Below are 24536 nucleotides of genomic sequence, written 5' to 3'. Positions count from 1 at the left end.
CTACCGGGGAACATTTTGGAAGAAAAAAAAGATTGACGCGCATGATTAAAATCGACGCGCGCGCTGACCAGAGACCGACTTTTGGGGGGGGGGCCTAATGGTCACTCGATAAATCACGTGCATCTTGAATGATCACGTGTTACTTGCATGCATCGTGCACGAAAGTGTTGGTTTTGCATGAAATTTTGGTCTTGAATATGAAAGTTTGGTCTTGTGCGAAAGTTTGGTCTTGCAAGATATACTTCGGTCTAGCACGATTTTTTTTTTGATTTTTTGGGGGTCTTCCTTGACAGTTTTGATCTTCAGAAAAATGGTCTTGCATGAAAACAAATTGTCTTTCATGCGTCTAATTTTGGTCTTACTCGAAAGTTTGGTATTGCAGAAAAAATGGTCTAACTTGCATAAAAACGTTTTGGTCTTGCACTGAGATTTTCATCTTGCATAATAATTTAGGTATTGCATGAAATGTTTGTCTTTCACGACTAGCAAATTGGTCTTGCATGACAATTTAAGTCTCGAACGAAAATAAATGTGGGCTTGACGACTTTTTTTAAAAGATACACAAGCAGGACATTTTTGGTCTTGCACTAAAGGAGGTTTTTAAAATATTAATACCACTTTGGCTTTCCATATATGACCAGTCAACCTAAGTGCCCTATAAACATCCACATAACATGTCCCCAGGATATGTTGAGATAAGTCTTCAGAAAAATATCTTCGTTTCCTTTAATTTTCGTTTCACAGTTATTATTTCCTTTTTGCAAATACGAAAGCGGAGCGAATTTCATGTCAACAATTGAAGTTTCATTATGTCGCTCACCTTTACCCTGTATATATAACCACTTAGTTTCGCACTGAAATTTCCGAGAAGAATAAATAGTGTCATATTAAATTTGGACCCCAATGTAATCTAGTATTATATTAACCACCTCACGTGAACTGCAACTGTCCCAATTATGTTCAACATTAAGGCATGCGCATATAGCCAAAGAGTTCGTAGTTTATAGAGTCCAAATTTCACACCATACCAACCTTCGGTCCGGGTTTTTTGGTTGCAAAGGTGTTACAAAAGAATAGACGCTAACAGTATTGCACATAATAATTTTGCTTTTTGCGGCGTGTACATGTATCTCCGGCATACATGCACTAGAAAGCTGCTCTCACTGACTATCAGATCACACCTTAAACATTCCAACATGGCTTTGATGAGTATGAATAACACATCGTCGATCATGAATATCACCACCATCGAACCGGCTACCCTTAGCCAATCTCTCAACCCCTATAATGTTCGCATCGGCGTGGCCTGTGTATGGATCATAGCCGCGGTCCTTGGACTGGTTGGGAACAGCCTCGTGATCTGTTCGGTCGTCCTGTCCAAGAAACTCCGCACGGTGACCAACGCCTTCGTGGTCAACCTCAGCCTGGCCGATTTCTGGACGAGTCTGTCTTACCCGTGGGAGGCCGTTGCCGTACTGAGCCACGGGTCCTGGCCGTTAGCTACAGAGGTCCCATGCTACATCGCCGCTGTGCAGTTATACACCGGTCTTGGTGCAAGCCTTTACTCGTTGGCGGCGATAGCCTTCAATCGCTACATGCTGGTCACCAAGAAACCTGCAACCTACAGTCGTTGGTACTCCCCAAGAAAAGTCTCCGCCATGATCGCTGCGATTTGGATCATCCCGTCGTTTGTGCTCTTCTTTCCGCAAGTTCTTGGCATTGGCATCTTTGGTTACGATCCTCAAGACAACACTTGTTCAGACAAGGATGGTCATCCCCGCGGCCAAGAGTACAACCTGGCTCAATCTCTTGGTCTGTTCCCGGTTCCCATGATCATCATCATTAGCTCCTACACGGCACTCTACATCCATCTCAAACGTCACTTCAGAAAGCAGAAGAGGAAACGCGCCCATCAGGGGAGCCCGTCTCAGGATGTTGATGGGGGAACTGTTGGAGAGTTGACCGTCAGTTTCACCGTCGTGAGCGAGTCATCAGCGATGCCAAACAACAACGTTGCCAAAAGCAACCGGCGAGAAATCAGCCGTCAGCAGCTTGCTATCACCAAGAATCTCTTCGTGGTGTTCTTCATCTTCTTCTTGGTGATGTCCCCTTATTTCATCTCTCTGGCTATACCAAGCAGTCGGAAGTTTGCTCTCTACGGGGTAACCATCACTACCTTGAATAGCTGCGTAAACCCCATCATCTACACGGCAAAGCATCCTCAGTTCAAGTTGGTGCTTCGACAGATCCTTCGCTGTCGCTACTCGCAGATACCCGAACCATCTGACTGGCTGAAATCTGTCTTGTCTCGGAGGAAGTAACAACAGAGAACGAAACGTGGGTATATAATGAGCTCTTTAATTTTGACCAGCTGTTGGCTTTATCAGTAGAAGTTAAACTTGTTCATTGAGTAAAGGTCAATCTGTGTTGCAATGCAACGGACATGTCTTTTACAATACATATTTTTGTCAGCACTTCTGAAATACCAGCTGGCTTTACCCTTCCAAGAAGGAGTGTGTCGCCTAAACCGGCTCCTCTCAGGCCACGGGCGCACTGGCCACATGCTACGTACACAAGTGGCATATGAAGCCAACACCTGAGTGTGACTGTGGGGCTGCTGATCAGACCGTAAGGCACAGTGTCAACGAGTGCCCAATCAGAAAACTTGTTGGTTCGACTGGCCAGTTGTGACACGATCGCGACACGGTGGCTATAGGACATGGACCTTGACGTTTGAGTCAGTACTGTATACGAGAGAGCTAGAGAGAGAGAGAGAGAGATCGGGGATGGGGAGCACTTAAGATATGAAATGTTGAAAAATCAGTATATGGTAATAATTCTCTCAGGCTAAGCCCTATGTTAACGTGACATGGCTCTTGCCAAAATAACAAATTGTAAATAATAATAATGGTATTAACACCAGATGAGTGAGATGATTGCGTATTTATGTGCACGATCAGTTTAAATAAGACTATAGACTACACACAATTCTTTTTGGCCAAAAAAATGTGTAGAATAAGCTATGGTGGTAACGGGATAGAAATATGTAACAGTCTAATTCACAAATTAATAATTTCAGTTAGTGAGGTAGCTAGGTCATCAGTTTAATTCACAACTGACTGTCAGTCAGTCAGTCAGTGAGTCAATTCACTCACTGGGTCACTCATTCACTCACTCCGGTGCAAGAGTATCGGAGAATGACGAAACAGGTGGGTCTCATGTCTTCAAATAAACATCTTTCATTATGTTACACATGAATTAATTTTCGATAAGTTGAAAAGAGCAGAATAAGCGAAATCGAAAAAGTTTGAGCAGAAACGTATTTCTGTTCAGATTTATATCATGGTTTCAAGAATACTGTGTTGAAATTATTATTAACTAAATCTTATTAACTGAATCTTATTAACTAAACACTTTGACTTCAACCTGATCAGAAATGTAGGCAGCACAATACTCGGCCGAAAAACTGGTGGCTACTACTTAAAGCTAGAGTGAGAGTGGGTGGTTAAAACAATGTGAAAATCTTTTCGCCCTTTCGTTGCCGCCAAGAATTAACAAAAAATTACGACAGGCGTAAAAAATAAGGCATTTCCCAGGAACCAACGCCGGCTGGATCGAGTCATCGTGTTGACGTATAATCTCTTTGAACTTACCATCATCGAGTCCACTTACCTATTATGCATGGTTGTTTTCGTTTCTAGACAAGGATGTTATCCGCACAGAGGAATTGAAACGTAACCGTTTCCTGCTGAACAGTTTCGAGTGTTTTTAGCTGTTTCGAATTCGGCAGATGCCGAATTGGTTGTAACTTGATATGTATTTGCCTATACATGGATGCATTATATATGAACATTTAACGGACGTCATCATGACGTCATCACATGTCATGTGACGTTACATTACAGGGGCATTTTTCTAAGACCGGTATCTAAAGAATTAGAGGTCGGGTTTGGTTGTAACTTGATATGTATCTATATCGGGAAGTGTTATATATGAAGATATTCAAGCGCTGTTATTATGACGTCATCGCATTTCATGCGACGTCACATTATAGGGACATTTTCAAAGGCATATATCTAAAGAATTACAAATTCTCTTTGGCATGTACATAAAAAGAGAATTACTATCTCATTGTAAGTGTGACATTATAGGGTTACAGGTGCACTGGGAATGCAAAGTAGTGGCGCATGTGGTATGCAAAGTAGTGTGCATCGATGCGAGTAGCAGGGTGTGGTTATAAGGCGTTGGAATGCTGGTTGGTGGCATACGCAGTCACCACGCCACACAATTTGTTTCTTGCTCTATAACAAGGAATGTTTGATTTTTTGGTTTCATTAATTTTACAAGTATATAGCAGATCCTGGAGCTCGTTATATCGATTCAAGTAGTGCTCGATCGCCATTCGGGGGTCAGATGGGAATTTCCCAGAGTTTTGTCCTTAAATTTACAGTAAAAGGTTTTATCTGTGGTTTTTCGCCTATCTCAGGATCGTGCGAATGTATGTATAATGATGTTAAGCCAAGACGACCAAGAGGTACATACATGTATATGACTAATATTCCATAAACGGGTTGCATATTTAGTTTTTTTTTAATGTTATCGTATTGTCATTGTATTTACGGAATCAGTAGATCTGTTGTAACACAAGACGTTTACAAAAGAGTGCGGGTGACTGTTACACTTGCGAGATTACAACAGTTGATTTAATATAAATAAAAATTATTTGGTTATTGTGTATGATTAAGCTGGTTTGTCGGGGCAGAGATGAGATTTATAGGTCTCATTTGGTTATAACTTGATACGTACATATACCGGAATGTGCTATAGCCTTCAGTCAAGGCCCATGCGGCAACCCAGACACGTGACGCGCCCCGGATGCTGGCACTTAAAAATACCATAGCACGAGCGTCGCTATAGTTTTTTTTACGTGCCAGCATCCGGGGCGCGTCACGTGTCCGGATAGCCGCGTGGGCCTTGACTAAAGGCTAGATGTGTTAGAGATGAAAATTCAAGTGCTGTTTTTGTGACGTCATCACATGTCATATGACGTCACATTAAAGAGGCATTTTTTTAAGGCAGGCCTGTATCCACAGAACTAAAGTTCGGATACGGTTATAACTTGATAAGTTGGTAGGAATTTAGAACGGGGTGTGTTACTGATGAAAATTGAAGTGGCGTCATATGATAATGTCATCATGTTTAGGTCATATGTATTATGTACTCTGACTATGTATATAAATTTGAAGTATATTCGTATTTTTTTTCCTTTATGAAGTGTATCAGCAATTGAGTGTAAAGTGGATTTATTACTGTTATTTTTATTATTATTTGGGTTTATTATCACCATTTAGCAGCTCAAAAGCTGAATTGCACTGTGATTTACAGTAAAAAGTTAAATGAATTAAAAATAAACAAATTTCACGAGAAGTTAAAACACGTACAAAATCCACAACAACAATCCATTATTCTAAAAATAAAAAACTCGCTTGTATAATAGTAATTAAAAATGCATACCTTTAAAAATCCTATGTTGAACTATTGATGAGTATGGTCAGATAGGGTAACGGGCTGTTTCTAAATCTCTTGGATGAACTTGGATACTCCTCAAGTGTTCTACTCGATCTAAGATTCATAGTGTGTGAACTTTTTGATTTAGGGAACCACTCATTAAATCTGCCTGATATAAAAGCACTATAAAGATCAAAGTTTGTACACGTAGTGGTTCTTCTATCATAAAGGTGATCCAGACACAGAGTGGATAGAGCATTCTTGTAACCAATGTATTGACTCGTTTTTGGATCGACTCAATTTGATTGGTCTATTTGAGTGTAATGCTTGAGTGCCAAACTGGCAATGCGTATTCTAGGACTGGTCTAACATAACCTGTATATACAGTAGCAAGTTCTTTCGGAGTAAAACCAGTTTTCTTTCAGTTTCCTGAGCATGAATGATTAAACTTTAAATGCTCAATATCAACGTGCTGGTTGGGTAATCGGGTATAACCCGATCTCCGGTTTTTTTTAAATTGTACATATTAAGCTCTCTTTCTTTCTCTTTTTCATTTTTGGACAATTTTGGACAATACTTCTCCGCGGGGTTTCTCCGAAACGGTTTATGGTATGAACTACATTCAAATAAATTATGCAAATAACTTGTGAGGAATTTCAACACAAAAATTGGCATGATGACGTCATTGCCTGAAAGGGCGCCCTCTAACGGTACGTCAAAGATAGATGACATTTTTAAACTTAAAAACCATTCGTTACAATTTTACAAAAAAATTCACCTAGACATTCTTTGTACAAACTCAAAGAATTTTGCATGGCTTCAGAATGGTGATGTCATCAGACCAGAACTCATTGTAGAGAGAATTCCTTTAAATTTAAATTCGTCCTTTGATTTGTGTCTTATGACTTTGTTTGTACTTCATAGCATAAATCATTATATGTGGTACAATGTTGACCCTAAAGGCTTCCAAATATTGTGACGACACCAAACCACCAAAGTTAGGTGTTATTAATACATGTGCATAAATATTCATTATAATTTCAATATTTTTAAAGGTTCTTATCACTGCATAAACCGGAAGAAACGTTTACCTGTAAATAAAATGTATAATGAAATTTAAAAACACACAAAATGATGCATTTATGTTTAAGTTAAATCAAATGGTTTCACTAGCGGAGGATGAATTTTGTGATTTTGTTTTTGTTATGACAATAATTCACAACTTAGGCCCTAAGTGGTCAATGTCCCACGAAATCGTTGCAGTCCCGATCACTCAGCGTTTGTAACTCAACAAACGCGCGAATCTCTAGCTATTTTTAGGTTACAACATTAACATGATATTATGAGAAGTCGAAAACCAACGTTGACAACTCCATGATCGGAATCGCTCGCAAATGTACTTTTTAGAGCAAAAACTGAATGCCAACAAAAGGAGCACGTTGTCGTCACGCCTCTCGGACAGAGCGTTTGTTCTGTAGGTTTGGTCGGCATACAGCCGAGTGCCGAGTGCCCCCCCCCCTCCCCCCCAAAAAAGAGCCCTTTTGTATTTTTGTATTTTTAAATGACGTCACCAAAAAGGCAACCACTGCGTACACCGCGCACAAAATTCAACAAAAGCAATACTACATTATTTTTCACCCTTTTTTCGGGGAACAAAAATAAATTTTGCCCCCCCCCTGTTCTGGATCCGGCCTTGCATCCCCCCGCCCATTCAGCCTATGACTAATGTTTTCAAACTAGGAAATAGGGCCAAAAATAATTCATGGAATGCTAATGTTCCTAAACGTATTCTTGAATTGGCTTAGAATGTATGGGAGAAATGTAGTCTGAGTATTAGCGTTGTCCAGGGAAGCGCTCTCCGTAAACAAACGTCTGATACAATTATGTGAGCAATGCATATTTTATGCGACCCCAAGCGCCAGCCAATCAAAGTCGGCTTTAGAAATTGTGACGTCATTTCGATCAAAAAACGTTGAATAAGCTGTTGAATGGTCAATTTGGCTCCATGTTTTTGTAATACAACAGCGGATTACTGAAGACCTGACAGAAGGCACCCGCTGAATGTCAAGAGTCTCGAGGTCAAGACGTAGTCTTGTTTTGCATTATTTATCGCCGAATCTGCTCGCATATCATAAACTCTTTCTGTGCAGGAGGATATTTCATAGGCTAGGACACATTTTCGTAGATTTCATCATTTTGTGGGGTGGGGGCATGCCCCCCCCCCCCACCTCCACCAGCATATAAGCACCTTATTTGGTCTTGCACAAATTTGTTTAGGAAAAAGAATTTGTAATGTTTGCTTTTGCACAGAAGACGGGTGTTTGAATTCCGCTTTGGCTTCCCGTATTTGTTTTGATTTTTATTATGCATATCACCCATCACAAGCCACTCGAGGTGTGCGCCACAGAGGAAAGTGTGGAAAAAACAAGCCCCTCGCACTGAATAAACAGTGCCCTATAAACATCCACATTAGCATGTCCCCAGGATGTTGAGATACATCTCCAGGAAAATACCTTCTGTTGCCCTTTCATTTTCCTTTCACAGTTATTCCTTCAATTTGCAAGAGGGAAAGCCGAGCGAATGTCACATCAATTGAAGTTTCATTGTGTCGCTAGCTCGCCGTTACCCTATAACAATTCGCTTCGCACTGAAACTCCCATGAAGTATGAACTGGTGTCATATGAAATTTGGCCCCCGTCAAATCTAGTAATAGGTACTGTATCATGTCCTAATCATGCTCACTAAGGCATGCGCAATACAGTCAATGAGTCCGTATTTCAGAGAGTCCACATTTCACACAATACCTGCCTTCAGTCAGTTTTTGGTATTACAAAAGATGAGGCGCTAACATTGCTGCACATGATCATATTGCCTTTTGCGTGGTGTACATGTATCTCCGGTATACATGAATTGAAAAGCTGCTCTCGCTGACTATCAGTTCAGACCTCAACAATTTAATCATGGCTTTGATGAGTATGAATAACACATCGTCAATCATGAACGTTACCACCATGCAACCGGCTACCCTTAGCCAATCTCTCTACCCCTACAATGCCCGCATCGGGTTGGCCTGTGTGTGGATCGTAGCCGCGGTACTTGGACTCGTTGGGAACAGCCTCGTGATCTGGTCGGTCGTCCTGTCCAAGAAACTCCGCACGGTAACCAACGCCTTCGTGGTCAACCTCAGCCTGGCCGATTTGTGGACGAGTCTGTCTTACCCTTGGCAAGCCGTCGCCATACTGAGCCACGGGTCCTGGCCGTTAGCTACAGAGGTCCCATGCTACATCGCGGCTGTGCAGTTATACACCGGCCTTGGTGCAAGCCTTTGCTCATTGGCGGTAGTAGCCTTCAATCGCTTCATGCTGGTCACCCAGAAAACTGAAACATACAGTCGTTGGTACACTCCGGGAAAAGTCTCCGCCATGATTGTTGCGACTTGGGTCATCCCGTCTATCGTGTTCTTCTTGCCGCCGATTATCGGCATTGGCGACTTTGGTTACGATCCTCAAGACAACACGTGCTCAGACAAGGATGGTCATCCCCGCGGCCAAGAGTTCAACCTGGCTCAATCTCTTGGTCTGTTCCCGGTCCCCATGCTCATCATCATCAGCTCCTACACGGCACTCTACATTCATCTCAAACGTCACTTCAGGAAGCAGAAGAGGAGACGCGCCCAACAGGGGAGCCCGTCTCAGGATGTTGATGGGGGAACTGTTGGCGAGTCGACCGTCAGTTTCACCGTCGTAAGCGAGTCAACAGCGATGCCAACCAACAACGTAGCCAAAAGCAACCGGCGAGCAATCAGCCGTCAGCAGCTTGCTATCACCAAGAATCTCTTCGTGGTGTTCTTCATCTTCTTCTTGTTGATGTCCCCTTATTTCATCTCTCTGGCTATACCAAGCAGTCGTAAGTTTGCTCTCTACGGGATAACCATCTCTATCTTGAATAGCTGCGTAAACCCCATCATCTACACGGCAAAGCATCCTCAGTTCAAGTTGGTGCTTCGAAATATTCTTCGCTGTCGCTACTCGCAGATACCCGAACCATCTGACTGGCTGAAATCTGTCTTGTCTCAGAGAAAGTAACAACGGGGAACGAAACGTGGGTATATCATGAGCCCTTTTATTTTGACCAGCTGTTGGCTTCATCGGTAGAAATTAAACTTGTTCATTGAGTAAAGGTCAATCAGTAACGGAGATAGTTGCAATGTAACGGAGATGTCTTTTACAGTACTAAATTTTGTCAGCACTTAAGATATGAAACGCAAATCAGTATATAAACATTTTCTCAGGCCAAGCCCACGTTAACGTGACATGGCTCTGGCAAACCAAAACAATTGTAAAGCCTAAAGTCTATGGTATGAACACCAAATGAGTTAGATGAAAATGTGCACGATCATTGGAAAATCTGCTAAATCACCACAAATAACCGGCCTTCCTGGTTCCCGGTCGGCATAGAAGTTCAGTTTCACTGGGCAAGTTTCAATTAATATGGCAGTACATGTACAGTGGATAGCTTATCACTCTTTTTCGCTTCTTCGGTACCAAGAAGTATAATATAATTTGTTTAATCGACTCTTTTTACTTCGTGGAAACTGCATGAGGCTTCGCAAACGTCGAGGGAAAGCAGGTCACTCGTGCAACTTTCCAACATTCGCGGGGCACAAACAATCGGCAATAAGTTCACCACTGTTTTTTCTGTTTAGCAATGAAATTTCTATCTGTATTAAATCTGCCACGTTCATTTTTGGCTCAAAATCATAACAACTGTCTGATGACCGGAAGAGGTAAGAGGCTGAGAACTTTCAATCTCACGTTAAACTTGCGGCTAGAAAGAAAGAAAAAAAACCGTTCTATAAGGTCTATCAGACTTTTCCGACGCTGTCAGATTATTTTCGTTAATATAAACGTCAAGTTGATACCAAATAATAAATTGGGTGGTTCATGGACATTATGCGCTTCGGTACTGCATTAACAAAACACAAATACACGTGACCCCTCTTACAGATTGTAGAGTTGGGGAAAAATCATCATTAGAAAAACATAGGACGAAATATTCCTCTTTGCAAAGTACGAGAGGTCGGGAGAAATCATAGACAACACCTGACCCCGTTTTATTGTTCAAAACTAAAGAAAGGCAGTCGCGGCTTAAAAGGTATCATTAGAAATACGCAAGACCCCACTCTTCAGAATTTCGGTGGTCGGTTAAAAGTATTCACAGAAAAACACGGACCTCTTTTCAGTATTTAGGGGTCGGTGAATTATGACATGAAATACACGCGACCCCCCTTTTCAATATTTTAGGGGCGGACAATATCATAACAATGCTTATTTGCGGCTCCACTTTTGAAAATTTAGGGGACATACAAAGCCATCATTAAAAATGCACGCGAACCCCCTTTTCTGAATTGAGGGGGTCAGAAAATGTTATCATTAGAAATACAGGCGACCTCCCTTTTCTGAGTTTAGAGGGTCGGGCAATTTTAACATAAGAAAAATACATGCGACTCCCTTCTCTGAATTCAGGGGTCGCACAGTGTTATCATTAGAAATAAAGGCGACCCCCTTCTGAATTGAGGGGGTTGGACAATTATCAAAAATACAGGCAAAGTCCCTTTTCTAAATTGAGGGGGTTGGACAATCGGAATTCCTTTACCCTCAAAACATGCGGAGAATTAGATATAAGTTAAATTTTTGATAATGGCGGATGCCTATTTGCATATTATGCATAAAATGCACACATTATCACGATTGTAAAAAATGACTTGAATGAATTCGTTGACCCTAAAAACATGGGTTTAGACACCTCGTTGGATAGAATTGAACAAATTTCCTCAGAGACAATACATAGATGTTATTATTTCTGATAATAGTGAGTGCTATTAATACCCGAACCCAACTTTTCTTTATTTCAAAGTGACGTCTCAATAAAGGCTGGCACTGCCTACTCCCCAATCTTTTCCTCAAAACAATTGGTTAAAGTGGTCAGAAATTGCCTCAGATCGCACCACACAGAGCATCTAGAATCCAACAGAGCATCTAGAATCCAAATTTTTTGGGGGCCTTCAAGAGGGCCCCGAACCCTACGCTGTAATTTTCTGGACCCACTTTTTTGGGGACCAACATTTTTGTTTGGCTCCCCTCCCCCCCCCCCCAAAAAAATGTGTTCTGGATTCGCCCTTGATTAGCGCTAGTAATCAGTGGTGCGCGCGCGTGAAGATGTTTTTACTAACAAATCGGATAGGCTGGCCCGTCCGGGAACAGCCAAAAATCCAAATAAAAGCTTCAGAAGAGTATCGGAGAATGACGAAACCGGGGGGGGGGGGGGGGTCTCATGTCTTCAAATTTACAACTTTCGTTATGTCACGCATGAATTAACAGTTAACTAGAAAAGAGCAGAATAAGCGAAGCCGCAGAGTTTGAGCAGAAGCGTAGCTCTGTCCAGATTTATGATGCTTTCAAGAACACTGTGTTGAAACTAAGTATTTGTATTTGTTGTCTTAAAATAATAACTTCGACTTTTTCCTGACCAGAAATGTATGCAGCACAATACTCAGCTGGAAATGGATGGTTGGATGGTTTCAGACTATTTAAACATTATAGCCTCACTTTCATTTTTTTGTAAAATGAGGCTTAAAATATTAGGGTACGTTTAATCACAAATTTTAAATTATTCATCAGAGCTGACTGGTATTAATTTGTAACATATTTATGTCCTTGCGCCCATAAAGCCCACACTAGTGGCTACTATGTAGAGTAAGGGTACATGAAACAATGTGAAATCTTTTCGCCCTTTCGTTGCCACCAAGAAGAACAGAACATTTCGACAGGGCGTGACGCCGTCAAAAGTAAAACAATTCCTATGGATCCAACGCCAGCTGGATCAAGTCATCGTTTGACGTAAAATCTCCATGGCTGCATCATGTACATGACTATATCAATGTATGTAGCATACCATGTTTATTTAAACTTACCATCCACGAATCCAATTTTTGGTTTATTTTCATTTCTTGACAAGGATATTACGTGCAAAGGTGAATTGAAACGTAACCGTTTCCTGCTTTACAGACAAATCGAAACAAGACAAAAAAAAACATGTACTCTGACCTGTGTATATAACTTTGGATTATGTTCTTATTTTTTCCTTTATGATGTCTTTGTATAAAGCACCTGATGTAGATGAATAAACGTTTAAATGCACAATATCAGCGTGCTGGCTTTTATTGGTTTTATTTCCACCGTTCATATCCATAAAAAACACCTGCCAGTAATTTACAGAAATTATAATTCTGCGTATTTCTGGGTGCATGCAAATCGGTAGTGATTCCATACAAAGGCCCACTATAATAAATCTTTGAAAGCACCTTTGTTATATTTCAGATTACAACATAAACATGAAATATTAGTTGTCCAAGGCCAAATTGGACGATAATTCAATGATCTGAAACTCTCATAAATTGCTGCCCATGGAAAAAAAATGAATGTCAACGAATAGAACAACAGAGCGTTTGTTCGAATTATTTTGGTTTTGCCCATCGATACCTACCCGTCTCTTTCATTCGCCTTTCGTTCTCATGCTTCGCCTTTCATTCCGGATTGTCGCTAGTAAAAGGGGATTGTATTTTCGATCAAATCAATCGATGTCGCAGCACAAGTTGTTTTTGCTGTCCGTTTAGGCCTACGGTGACATTTATCAAAATAGAGTTAAAAAAAAAGAAGTATAGGAAATATTAATCAAGTTGCATAGAAACCAAACGTAGCATGTATAACTGGCAGCAAGCCGAAACAAGTTGTTTTGTAGACAATCTCAATCGCGGGTCACCACGGGCTCTATTCGGAATTAAACACTTCTAAAAAAGCGGTTCATTATTGGCAATATAGGGGGTGCGACAATAATGACACATTGTCCAATTGTAGATGTTTATACCTTGCCAAGAATCGCTATGAACATTGTCCTTTTTGATGACTTGATACCGGTGGCCCAATTTTTGGACCGAAGCGGAAAGCCTGTTATTGTATATTTGCAAACAGGAAAGGCGAATGCGAATGAACGACACTGGGGAGCCAGTGTCTTTCATTCGCATTCGCCTTTCCTTCTGGGTTGTCTCCCTGTGGGAGATGAATGATTCTTATTTTCTCTTGAAGTTGTTGAATTGTTGTACTTGGGATTTTATTTTCTATAAAATTCAATCTATGCCGCAGTACAACTTGTTTTGCTGTTCTTTTTGTTTACGTTGACATTATCAAAATAGAGTTTGAAAAGAGAAGTTTGAATTAAGAAACAAAACGTACTGGCAGAGTAAAACGGAGTATAGTCTAAAACTTTAACCGTCGGGAATCCACCTCAATTAGTCACGTGCCCTTTTCAATATTATTCTACGTTCTCCGTTACCCACTAGTGATCACAATCTCTTTCACCGTTTTGTTTGTGAAGGAAATGCAGGCGCCGGGTCCCCCTCCCCTCCTCTCCCTCTCCCTGCTGGAAACGCCACTCTACGGAAACCTATTGGCTTTTTGACACCTGGTGGCGCTTTGTTTGCCTGAACTGACACAACCTCGTCCCCAGAGCTTTTTATTTTCAACCTCATTTCCAATAGCATCAGGTAGTGGGAGTGTACTGGGACTTATGTTGGGACTGTCCCGACATTAGTATAGTCGGCACAGTGCCGACATAAGTCAAATATAGGGTGAGTCAAAAAAAGCCCCAAAATTATATTTCATATTTAGAAACTATGTAGCACCAAAAATAATAATGACTGAGAAGCCAATTTCATAAGCTACTTTCGGATGGGAAAATACTGAAATAATTTGATCAATCCGTTCAAAGAATATCACCATTTAAAAACAATGACCCTAAAACCTGTCTCGTCCACCGAAGGCCCGTCTTTAAAAAAAACAAGATTTTATAAATCATATTTTTGCATAAACAGGGTTTATGCAAATAAACTGCAGTGATTTGTGTACTGCAGTGATTTGAGCAATTCCAATAATTTGTTCATCTAAAAGTATCTTATGAAATAGGCTTTCCAGCCATTATTATATTTGGTGCTATATATATTTCTAAATATGAAAGATATTTTTGGGGGTTTGGGTTCCGCTTTTTTTGACTCACCCTGTACAAGGGATTTTGCCCCCCAAAAAACCAATTAATTTTGACTAATGAAACTGTTGGGGCCCTATTCTCCATTCAAAGCCCTCATTAAAAAAACATGCTTTTGTGGACGGAGTTAGCAAAATCTGTCCCCCTATTATAGCACCTAGTAAAATAATAATAATTATATTGCAAATAATTAAGCAAGGACACAAGTAGTGAACATGACTGTGTTTTAATCGATGCTGAAGTATATTCATCCCTTTATCTCAACGAGTTCGTCACGGTACAGAATAAAGAGAAAAACTGGATTAAAGTGCGCCCAAGCGTCAAATGAGGTCCAAACAGCCCCCCTTCACCCCCCCCCCTTCGCACTTTCAACGGCCGGCTGCTTGTTGGTCCACAGGTGCTTTTACCTGCCTCCCTTCAAAACTGCTCCGCTACCGCTGGTGGTCGCATGTACATGTTATTAGCGCATCTAGAGGTGGGGTGGGACGGGGGGGGGGGTGCAACCCCGACGGCGGATCGTGGGGGGGGGGGGGGGGCAAACGCGGCCGAGTGCCCCCTCCTCCTTCCTCCCCCCAAAAGAGCCCGTTTGTATTTTTAAATGACGTCGCCAAAACGGCAACCACTGCGTACACCGCGCACAAAATTCAACAAAAGCAATACATTATTTTGCACCCACTTTTTCGGGGAACAAAAATAAATGTTGCCCCCCCCCCCCTGTTCTGGGTCCGGCCTTGCAGCCGTTTTCAAACTACGAAATAGGGCCAAAAAATCATTAATGGAATGCTAATGTTCCTACATGTATTCTTGAATTGGCTTAGAATGTATGGGAGAAATGTCGCCTGAGTATCACCCGTTGAGTACTCTCCGTAACCAATGTCTGATATAATAATGTGAGCAATGCATAATTATGCGACGCCCCGCGCCAGCCAATCGGAGTTGGCTTTAGAAGTTGTTGCGTCATTTCGATCAAAAAATGTTGAATAAGCTGTTGAATGGTCAATTTGGCTCCATGTTTTTGTAATACAACAGCGGATTACCGAAGACCTGACAGAAGGCGCCCGCTGAATGTCAAGAGTCTCGAGGTCAAGACGTAGTCTTGTTTTGCATAATTAATAACCGAATCTGCTCGCATATCATAAACTCTTTCTGTGCAAGAGGATATTTCATAGGCTAGGAGAAATTATCGTAGATTGCAACATTTTCTGGGGTGGGGGCATGCCCCCCCCCTCTCCCCCCCCCCCACCACCACCACCATATAAACACATTGATTTGGTCTTGCACTAATTTGTTTTGACAAAAACGATTTGTAATATTTTGCTCTTGCACGGAAGAAGGGTGTTTGAATTAATTCCGCTTTGGCTTTCCATATTTGTTTCAATATTTTTTTATGCAAATCACCCATCACAAGGCCAAAGGCCGCTCGAGGTGTGCACTACAGAGGAAAGTGTGGAAAAAGAAGCCCCTCGCACTGAAACAGACAAGACAATCTAATCTCTTCGCAGTATGAACAGGGTTGATCAGTGCCCTGTAAACATCCATATTAGCATGTCCTCAGGATGTTTAGATACATCTCCAGGAAAACACCTTCTGTTGTCCTTTCATTTTCCTTACACAGTTATTCTTTCAATTTGCAAGAGGGAAAGCGGAGCGAATGTCACATCAATTGAAGTTTCATTGTGTCGCTAGCTCGCCGTTCCCCTATAACAATTCGCATCGCACTGAAACTCCCATGAACTATGAACTGGTGTCATATGAAATTTGGCCCCCGTTAAATCTAGTAATAGGTACTGTATCATGTCACTGTCCTAATCATGCTCACTATAAGGCATGCGCAATACAGTCAATGAGTCCGTATTTCACAGAGTCCACATTTCACACAATACCCGCCTTCAGTCGGTTTTTGGTATTACAAAAAGATGAGGCGCTAACATTGCTACTCATAAACGTATTGCCTTTTGCGTGGTGCACATGTATCTCCGGCATACATGAATTAGAAAGCTGCTTTCGCTGACTATCAGTTCAGATCTCAACAATTTAATCATGGCTTTGATGAGTATGAATAACACATCGTCCATCATGAACGTCACCACCATGGAACCAGCTACCCTTAACCAATCTCTCTACCCGTACAATGCCCGCATCGGCGTGGCCTGCGTATGGATCTTAGCTGCGGTCCTTGGACTCGTTGGGAACAGCCTTGTGATCTGGTCGGTCGTCCTGTCCAAGAAACTCCGCACGGTGACCAACGCCTTCGTGGTCAACCTCAGCCTGGCCGATTTGTGGACGAGTCTGTCTTACCCGTGGCAGGCCGTCGCCATACTGAGCCATGGGTCCTGGCCGTTAGCTACAGAGGTCCCATGCTACATCGCGGCTGTGCAGTTATACACCGGCCTTGGTGCAAGCCTTTGCTCATTGGCGGTAGTAGCCTTCAATCGCTTCATGCTGGTCACTCAGAAAACTGAAACATACAGTCGTTGGTACTCTCAGAGAAAAGTCTCCGCCATGATCGCTGCGACTTGGGTCATGCCGTCGATCGTGTTCTTCTTGCCGCCGATTATCGGCATTGGCGACTTTGGTTACGATCCTCAGGACAACACGTGTTCAGACAAGGATGGTCATCCCCGCGGCCAAGAGTACAACCTTGCTCAATCTCTTGGTCTGTTCCCGGTCCCCATGCTCATCATCATCAGCTCCTACACGGCACTCTACATCCATATCAAACGTCACTTCAGGAAGCAGAAGAGGAGGCGCGCCCAACAGGGGAGCCCGTCTCAGGATGTTGATGGGGGAACTGTTGGCGAGTCGACCGTCAGTTTCACCGTCGTAAGCGAGTCAACAGCGATGCCAACCAACAGCGTTGCCAAAAGCAACCGGCGAGCAATCAGCCGTCAGCAACTTGCTATCACCAAGAATCTCTTCGTGGTGTTCTTCATCTTCTTCTTGTTGATGTCCCCTTATTTCATCTCTCTGGCTGTACCAAGTAGTCGTAAGTTTGCTCTCTATGGGGCAACCATCTCTATATTGAATAGCTGTGTAAACCCCATCATCTACACGGAAAAGCATCCTCAGTTCAAGTTGGTGCTTCGAAATATTCTTCGCTGTCGCTACTCGCAGATACCCGAACCATCTGACTGGCTAAAATCTGTCTTGTCTCGTCAGAGAAAGTAGTAACAACGGAGGATGAAACGTGGGTATATTATGAGCCCTTTTATTTTGACCAGCTGTTGGCTTCGTCGGTAGAAGTTAAACTTGTTCATTGAGAAAAGGTCAATCTGTGTTGCAGTGCAACGGAGATAGTTGCAATGCAACGGAGATGTCTTTTACCGTACGTATTTTTGTCAGCACTTAAGATATGAAACGTAAAATTAGTATGGTAAAAATTGTCTCAGGCTAAGCCCACGTTAACGTGACATGGCTCTGGCAAACCAAAATAATTGTAAATCTTAACATCTTTGGTATGAACACCAAATGAGTTAAATGAAAATGTGCACAATCACCTGTAAATAAGACTATATACATGTAAACGGCAAGCCTACAATCCTGGTCAAATCTCGCTGGGCCCCCAATCCCCCGGCGGGGTCTACCCGATGGTCCCCAATATCTATTTTCCCGAAATCCTTAGGATTAGGGTTGGGGTTATAGGGTTAGGGTTAATAGTGTTTAGGGTAAGGATTTCGGGGAACATCGGTATTGCAATGGGAACATAGGTATTGGGGAACATATGCACCTCCCCCCTCCCCCGGCCCCCGCTCAATGTTGTCTCTCATTTCGCGGTGTGTGCCTCATCAGCTGGAGAGAACAACATTGACCGGTGGAGTGGGTGACCGTGGGAGGCTAGTGTCCCAACCATTTTGGCCGGGATTGAAGCTGGTAAAAATATTATCCCAAACTGCACAAAATTACATTCGATTGATCTTGAATGGCTAATAAAAAATAGTAGAATAAGCTATGCTGATAACGGGGTGAAAATAGGTAGTGGTTTAATTCACAAATGAAAGTCAGTCAGTCGATGACGGGAGTCAGTCAGTGAGTCAACAGAGCATGAAAGTACGCCATTTTGTCTTTGAGCTTCCGTACCCCTCCTTGACCCCAAGGGCGGATCCAGAACACAATTTTTCCGGGGGGGGGGGCAAAAAAATTGTGTTTCCCAAAAAGTGGGTAAAAAAAAATACGGCGTGGGGTTCAGGGCCCGCTTAAGGGCCCCGATTTTTTTTTGGATTCTCGATGCTCTGTGGTGCGATCTGAGGCAATTTCTGACCACTTTAGCCAATGGTTTTTGAGGAAAAGATGGTGGTGTACTCATTGCCTGCCTTTATTGCGACGTCACATAAAAAATAAAATGGTTTCTTTTTTTTTTGGGGGGGGGGGCATGGCCCCCTTTGCCCCCCGCCCGTGCTTGACCCTTCAATGCGCATTTTACACGGGTTGCCGTTTCTCTTGCTATTATGTTTGACAGAATGATTTCTAACCGTAATCACCCCCGAGAAACATTAATAGGAAAAGGAAAAAATGACGGGAAAAGGAAAAAATGACGAGAATTAATCAGTTGAAGCTGGGTAAAAACGAATTTTGACCTTTCCCGTCCGAATTTTTGTACCTACAATTCCGGCCAAAATAGTTGGGACACGCCAACACACCCCCCCCCCCCGGCCCCCCGCTCCCCCGGTCAATGTTGTCATCTCGCGCTTGAGCACAGACCACGCAATGAGAGGCAACACTGGCCGGGGCAGGGGTTGGGGGCCCAGCGAGTTTTGGCCGGGATTGTATAGATTTGTACAGTGCTTTGAACTTTGATATAGTTTTTCCCGGCTATTTTAAAACGTTTATCATTCGAATTCACCAGTAGTATTGGGCCTACGAAACACTGGTGCCTATAGGGCCTACGAAACACTTCGTCCGGGCCTGTTGCACCTAAAGCTTATTAAGCAAAAAAATGGAACATAGCACTTGACCCTAAAAACATTGGTTTAGACACCTTGTTGGATACGATTGAACAAATTCCCTCGGAGAAAATACATAGATGTTATTATTTCAAAGTGACGTTACAATTAAGGCTGGCACTGCATTCTTCACAATCTTTTCTTCAAACCAATTGGTTTAAGTGGTCAGAAATTGCCTTAGATCGCACCACACAGAGCATCTAGAATCCAACAGAGCATCTAGAATCCCAAAAATGTTCGGGCCCCTTAACGAGGCCCCAAACCCTACGCCTTAATTTCCTGGACCCACTTTTTTGGGAACCAACATTTTTGTTTGGCTCCCCCCCCCCCTCCCAAAAAAAAACAACCTGTGTTCTGGATCCGCACTTGATGGGCGGATCAGTGGTGCGTGCGCGTGTATGCCGTGTTTACTAACGAACCGTATAGGCTGGCCCCTCCGTGACAAGCCAAAAATCCAAATAAAAGCTTCAGAAGAATATCGGAGAATGGAGAAACCGGCGCATGAATTAACAGTTAACTAGAAAAGAGCAGAATAAGCGAAGCCGCAGAGTTTGAGCAGAAGCGTAGCTCTGTCCAGATTTATGATGCTTTCAAGAACACTGTGTTGAAATTAAGTATTTGTATTGTTGTCTTAAAATAATCACTTCGACTTTAGCCTGACACTGAAATGTATGCAGCACAATACTCAGCTGGAAATGGATAGTTGGATGGTTTCAGACTATTTAAACATTAAAGACTCACTTTCATTTCTGGTAAAATGAGGCTTAATATATTAGGGTACGTTTAATCACAAATTTTAAATTATTCATCAGAGCAGACCGGTATTAATTTGTAACATATTTATGTCATTGCGCCCATAAAGCCCACACTGGTGGCCACTATGTAGAGTAAGAGTGGGTAGTTGAAACAATGTGAAAACCTTTTCGTCTTTACGTTGCCACCAAGAAGAACAGAACATTTCGACAGGGCGTCAAAAGTAAAACATTTCCCATGGATCCAAGGCCAGCTGGATCGAGTCATCGTGTTGGCGCATAATCTCTATGGCTGCATCATGTACATGTATTTACCAGGGTGACCGTAAGGTCAGAGCAAAATTCTGCTAAATGCACATCAAAAATCTGTCAGATTTATCAAAAATCTGCCAAATTCCCCAGAATTACCCGAAATACACTATAACCACATAAAATCACATGTAGAGTGGTAGTATTGCCTTAATTTTAGATTCATATTACATAATAAACAATCTAGTCACAGAAAATTATTGCTAAAATTCTGGCAAAACGCAGCCATCCGGCCACGACGAAGTCCGTTTCCCAGTGAACCTCAGCACCTACACCAGCCAACCTTTATGCATGGGTTTGTTTGAAAGGATTGAAACTTTTTTTAAACAGATGTGCACTTTCTTGTTCAAATTTGCTGTTTTCTGTCAAATAACCATTTTTGCAGAATTCTGCCAGAAATCTGCCAAAAAAATCCATTCTGTCAAATTTTCTGTCAAACTCGTTTTTTAACAAAAAATCTGTCACAGTTAGCCGAAAATCGGCTTAAAAGGTCACCCTGGTACAGGCCCGGATAATGTACAGGCCCGGATAACCCAATAGGCACAGTATAGGCACTGTGTCTAGGGCCAGTTAAGGGGTCTACGAAACATTTGGGGACTACGAAAAATTTGGGCGCCTACGAAAACTTGGGGGGGGGGACCTACGAAAATACCGCAGTGTGCCATAAAACACATAGGCTTGCACACCCACGCGTAGAGAAAAGTTTTTTAAAAAGGTTTAGGGTCTCTCTCAGAATTATCGATTTCACCAACTGACGCTGTACAGCACGTATGCATAGGCCCCACGTCTATAGGTGGGGAACGGGGGGAAATGTCGTTCCCCAACGATTTTCGTCCCTGAATAAAAGGATGTAGCCTTCATTTGATTCTATAGCTCAGAACAGCTGATTTAATTAATCCAAACTCAAAAAAGACGTTTAAATGATGATTTTGTGCTAAAACTTTGGCAGTCGTCAGAAATTGCCTCAGATCGCGCCACCGGGCGCCTATAGAATCCATTTTTTTTTTTAAAGCTGGCCACGAACCCCAAGCCGTTAAGGCTTCGCACTCGCATAATTAGTACTGATCAAGATACACATGTATGTACCAACCCCACTATCGAGAGTATCGTGGCATGATTAGAGTCGTGACCACTATCGTGGTCACGATTCTAATCATGCCACCGGCTGACGTTAATGTGACATTGTATTATAATGGCATCATTCCCTAGACTTCGCGTAAGTACAAGAAAAGATGAATTTTCCCAAACTAGAAGGGAGCTGAATTAGAATCAGACAAACAAAATTCCCTCATAAATATTTTGTAAACGGGTCAGTAGTTTGATGTAAATATAATGAGGTAGGGGAAACTTGCTAGAATACACTCAATCAGCCCCATATGTCAGTGCCGGCCGAAAGACGCGCGACGCGAAACAATTGATGAGACAGAATAAGGACGAGCTTGGTAAGGTTAATTGCTCGTAGTGACTCTGAATAGTCAACTGCTCAGTACATAAGAATGATTGTAGAAAAGAGTTACACAACAGCATTCATGTGTATAGCGCAATGCTCATGCATATCGTGCAGCTATGAAACACAAAGCTATGAAACACAAAGTAACTCTCCCTCTGCGGAAATAAGGATTATGTTTTGAAACGCAAAGAGAAAAGCACCTACTGAAACAGCCTATAGTTGTTAAGCTGTCTGTCAGCGGACCCAGGGTTAGGGGTTCGAACCCGCTTGGTGTCACTTTTTGGTTTTCGATGCCTGCGGTTCTGTCATTTAAGAGTATTAATTTCCCGTCGTCATTTACCAACAGCAGTTAGCTCGGTCGGTCGGTAAGCTGACTCACAAGTTGGGACTGTCTGCGAAGTCCAGGATGGCATCTGCGTATAGGTACGGGGTTCTTTTGCTGACTCGGCAGCAAGGCTTAGGGTGCCACCTCGTTTCCTCCCTTTATGGTGCCTGACTTTCGAGTTACATGGATGGACAGGGAAGGAGGTGTGGTGGGCCGGGTATCGAGTCCCGGAAGAGTTCTATATGGAAGTCGGTAAGGGGCTCATTGAGTAAGGGTCATAAGTCCGACATCTGAAGCCTTGGCCATCGCCACAGAACTTTTTGTTTTATTTTCTTTCTTTTCTATCGGAGGGCAATTGCAAGGATGATTAATTTATAGTGACAGCTTGTACTGTAATCGTTCGAAATAAATTTTTAAAATTGCTCAAAAAAAAATCAATCCAGCTATAATGTTTTTATTTCATTGTCGCAAAACTGCAAGTACATGCTCAGTACCTTTGCGCATACCTTGTTCAGGCCTGTTCCCTAATCCCAGACTGCAGGGGGGAAGTCTTTAAATCCTATATTGTGGAATGTTTTATATGCGACCGTGAAGCCCTGAAGGCGTGGGGTACGGGACGCTTAAGAGCCCCGGGAAATTTTTGGATTGCAGATGCTCTGTAGCGCAAATATAAAAATTGTAACTTGACTCTCTATCGAAATATGCCCTCGTTATTTTGAGTCGTCACTAATAAGAATCAGCTCAATTCGTAACTGCCTGCGAGCGAGCACGTGCTTGTGTTTTGCACAGCTATAGCTGTCAACCCCCGTATATGAAGCGACTTCGCGCGGCAGCTTGTGCCGACATGACAGAATGTACAATCTTTTGCCATGGGTTGCAGAACCGGATTTTAGCTGAGCGTAGTTTTGAGAAGCGGTGTTTATTATTTACATTCTCCACTTTGTTCTTATTCCCTCTTCCTTTCCCCTTCCTTCTCCATTCTCCGGAACACTGGTGCCTAGGGCCTACGAAACACTTAATCCGGACCTGCCAATGTATATAATATACCATGTATTGTATGAACTTACCAAAACGAGTCATTTTTAAAAATTATTTTCATTTCTTGACAAGGATATTACGTGCAGAACTCGGTGAGTTGAAACGTAACCGTTTCCTGCTTTACAGTTAAGAGTTTGTGTATTGTGCCCGACATTTAAGACAAATCGAAAAAAAGAAAACGTACTCTGACCTGTGTATATAACTTTGGATTATGTTCGTATGTTTTCCTTTATGAAGCTTTGTATAAGCACTTAATGTAGATGAATTAAATTTAAATGAACAATATCAGCGTGCTGGCTTTTACTGGTTTTATTTTCACCTTCATATCCATTAAAAAAAAGCTGGCAGTAATTTACAGAAATTATAATTCTGCGCATTTCTGAATGCATGCAAATCGGTGGCGATTCCATACAAAATGCCCACTATAAATCCAAGGCCAAATTGGACGATAACTCAATGATCTGAAACTCTCGTAAATTGCTGTTCATAGAAAAAATGCCCACATTGAATGCCCACAAAAGAACCAGGCAGAGCGTTTGTTCGAATTGTTTTGTTTTTGCCCATCGATACCTACCCGTCTCTTTCATTCGCCTTTCGTTCTCATGCTTCGCCTTTCATTCCGGGTTGTCGCTAGTAAAAGGGGATTCTATTTTTTATAAAATTAATCGATGTCGCAGCACAAGTTGTTTTTGCTGTCCGGGCGGTGACATTTATCAAAATAGAGTTTAAAAAAAAGAGAAGAAGAAGGAAATATGAATTAAGTTGCATAGAAACCAAACGTAGCATGTGTAACTGGCAGCAAGCCGAAACAAGTTGTTTTGTAGAACATCTCAATCGCAGGTCACCTGGGGTTCTATTCGGAATTAAACACCTCTAAAAAAGCGGTTCATTATTGGCAATATAGGGGGTGCGGGGTGTTTCGTTTGAAATAACGACCTTTTCATTAACGGTCACAACCTTGATCGACCTTTTCGTCCAATAGTTTTAAAGTTTAACCGTCGGGAATCCACCTCAATGAGGGGCGTAAATCCGGGGGGTACACTATAAAAAAAAGGTCAGATTTGACTCGAAACCAGTTAAACTGGACTAGCCATTCAGGGTCAGCTGCAGGGTGC

General features: G+C 42.2%; 3 protein-coding genes across 3 annotated transcripts; all 3 read left to right on the top strand.

Annotated features, from left to right (window-relative positions):
• The first annotated feature begins 1196 nt into the window (after nt 1–1196).
• LOC119737805 (G-protein coupled receptor moody-like) lies at nt 1197–2321 on the top strand. The gene has a single exon (XM_038212418.1). The coding sequence runs from the start codon at nt 1197–1199 to the stop codon at nt 2319–2321; it is 1125 nt and encodes a 374-aa protein (XP_038068346.1).
• Nucleotides 2322–8468: 6147 nt separating this feature from the next.
• Nucleotides 8469–9656, top strand: LOC119737050 (protein trapped in endoderm-1-like). The gene has a single exon (XM_038211123.1). It carries the CDS (start codon nt 8469–8471, stop codon nt 9591–9593), a length of 1125 nt encoding a protein of 374 aa, XP_038067051.1. The 3' UTR covers nt 9594–9656.
• Nucleotides 9657–16647: 6991 nt separating this feature from the next.
• On the top strand, nt 16648–17961 carry LOC119736377 (melatonin receptor type 1B-A-like). The gene has a single exon (XM_038210392.1). The coding sequence runs from the start codon at nt 16648–16650 to the stop codon at nt 17773–17775; it is 1128 nt and encodes a 375-aa protein (XP_038066320.1). The 3' UTR covers nt 17776–17961.
• The last annotated feature ends 6575 nt before the right edge of the window (nt 17962–24536 follow it).

Source organism: Patiria miniata, unplaced genomic scaffold (genome assembly GCF_015706575.1).
Source record: "Patiria miniata isolate m_02_andy unplaced genomic scaffold, ASM1570657v1 HiC_scaffold_3, whole genome shotgun sequence".
NCBI lineage: Eukaryota > Metazoa > Echinodermata > Asteroidea > Valvatida > Asterinidae > Patiria > Patiria miniata.
The sequence above is the reverse complement of the archived record's forward strand: the minus strand, read 5'-3'. Positions and strand labels throughout refer to the sequence as shown.

Coding starts and splice junctions, on each gene's coding strand:
- LOC119737805 (XM_038212418.1), top strand. CDS start 1,197: ATGGCTTTGATGAGTATGAATAACACATCGTCGATCATGAATATCACC.
- LOC119736377 (XM_038210392.1), top strand. CDS start 16,648: ATGGCTTTGATGAGTATGAATAACACATCGTCCATCATGAACGTCACC.
- LOC119737050 (XM_038211123.1), top strand. CDS start 8,469: ATGGCTTTGATGAGTATGAATAACACATCGTCAATCATGAACGTTACC.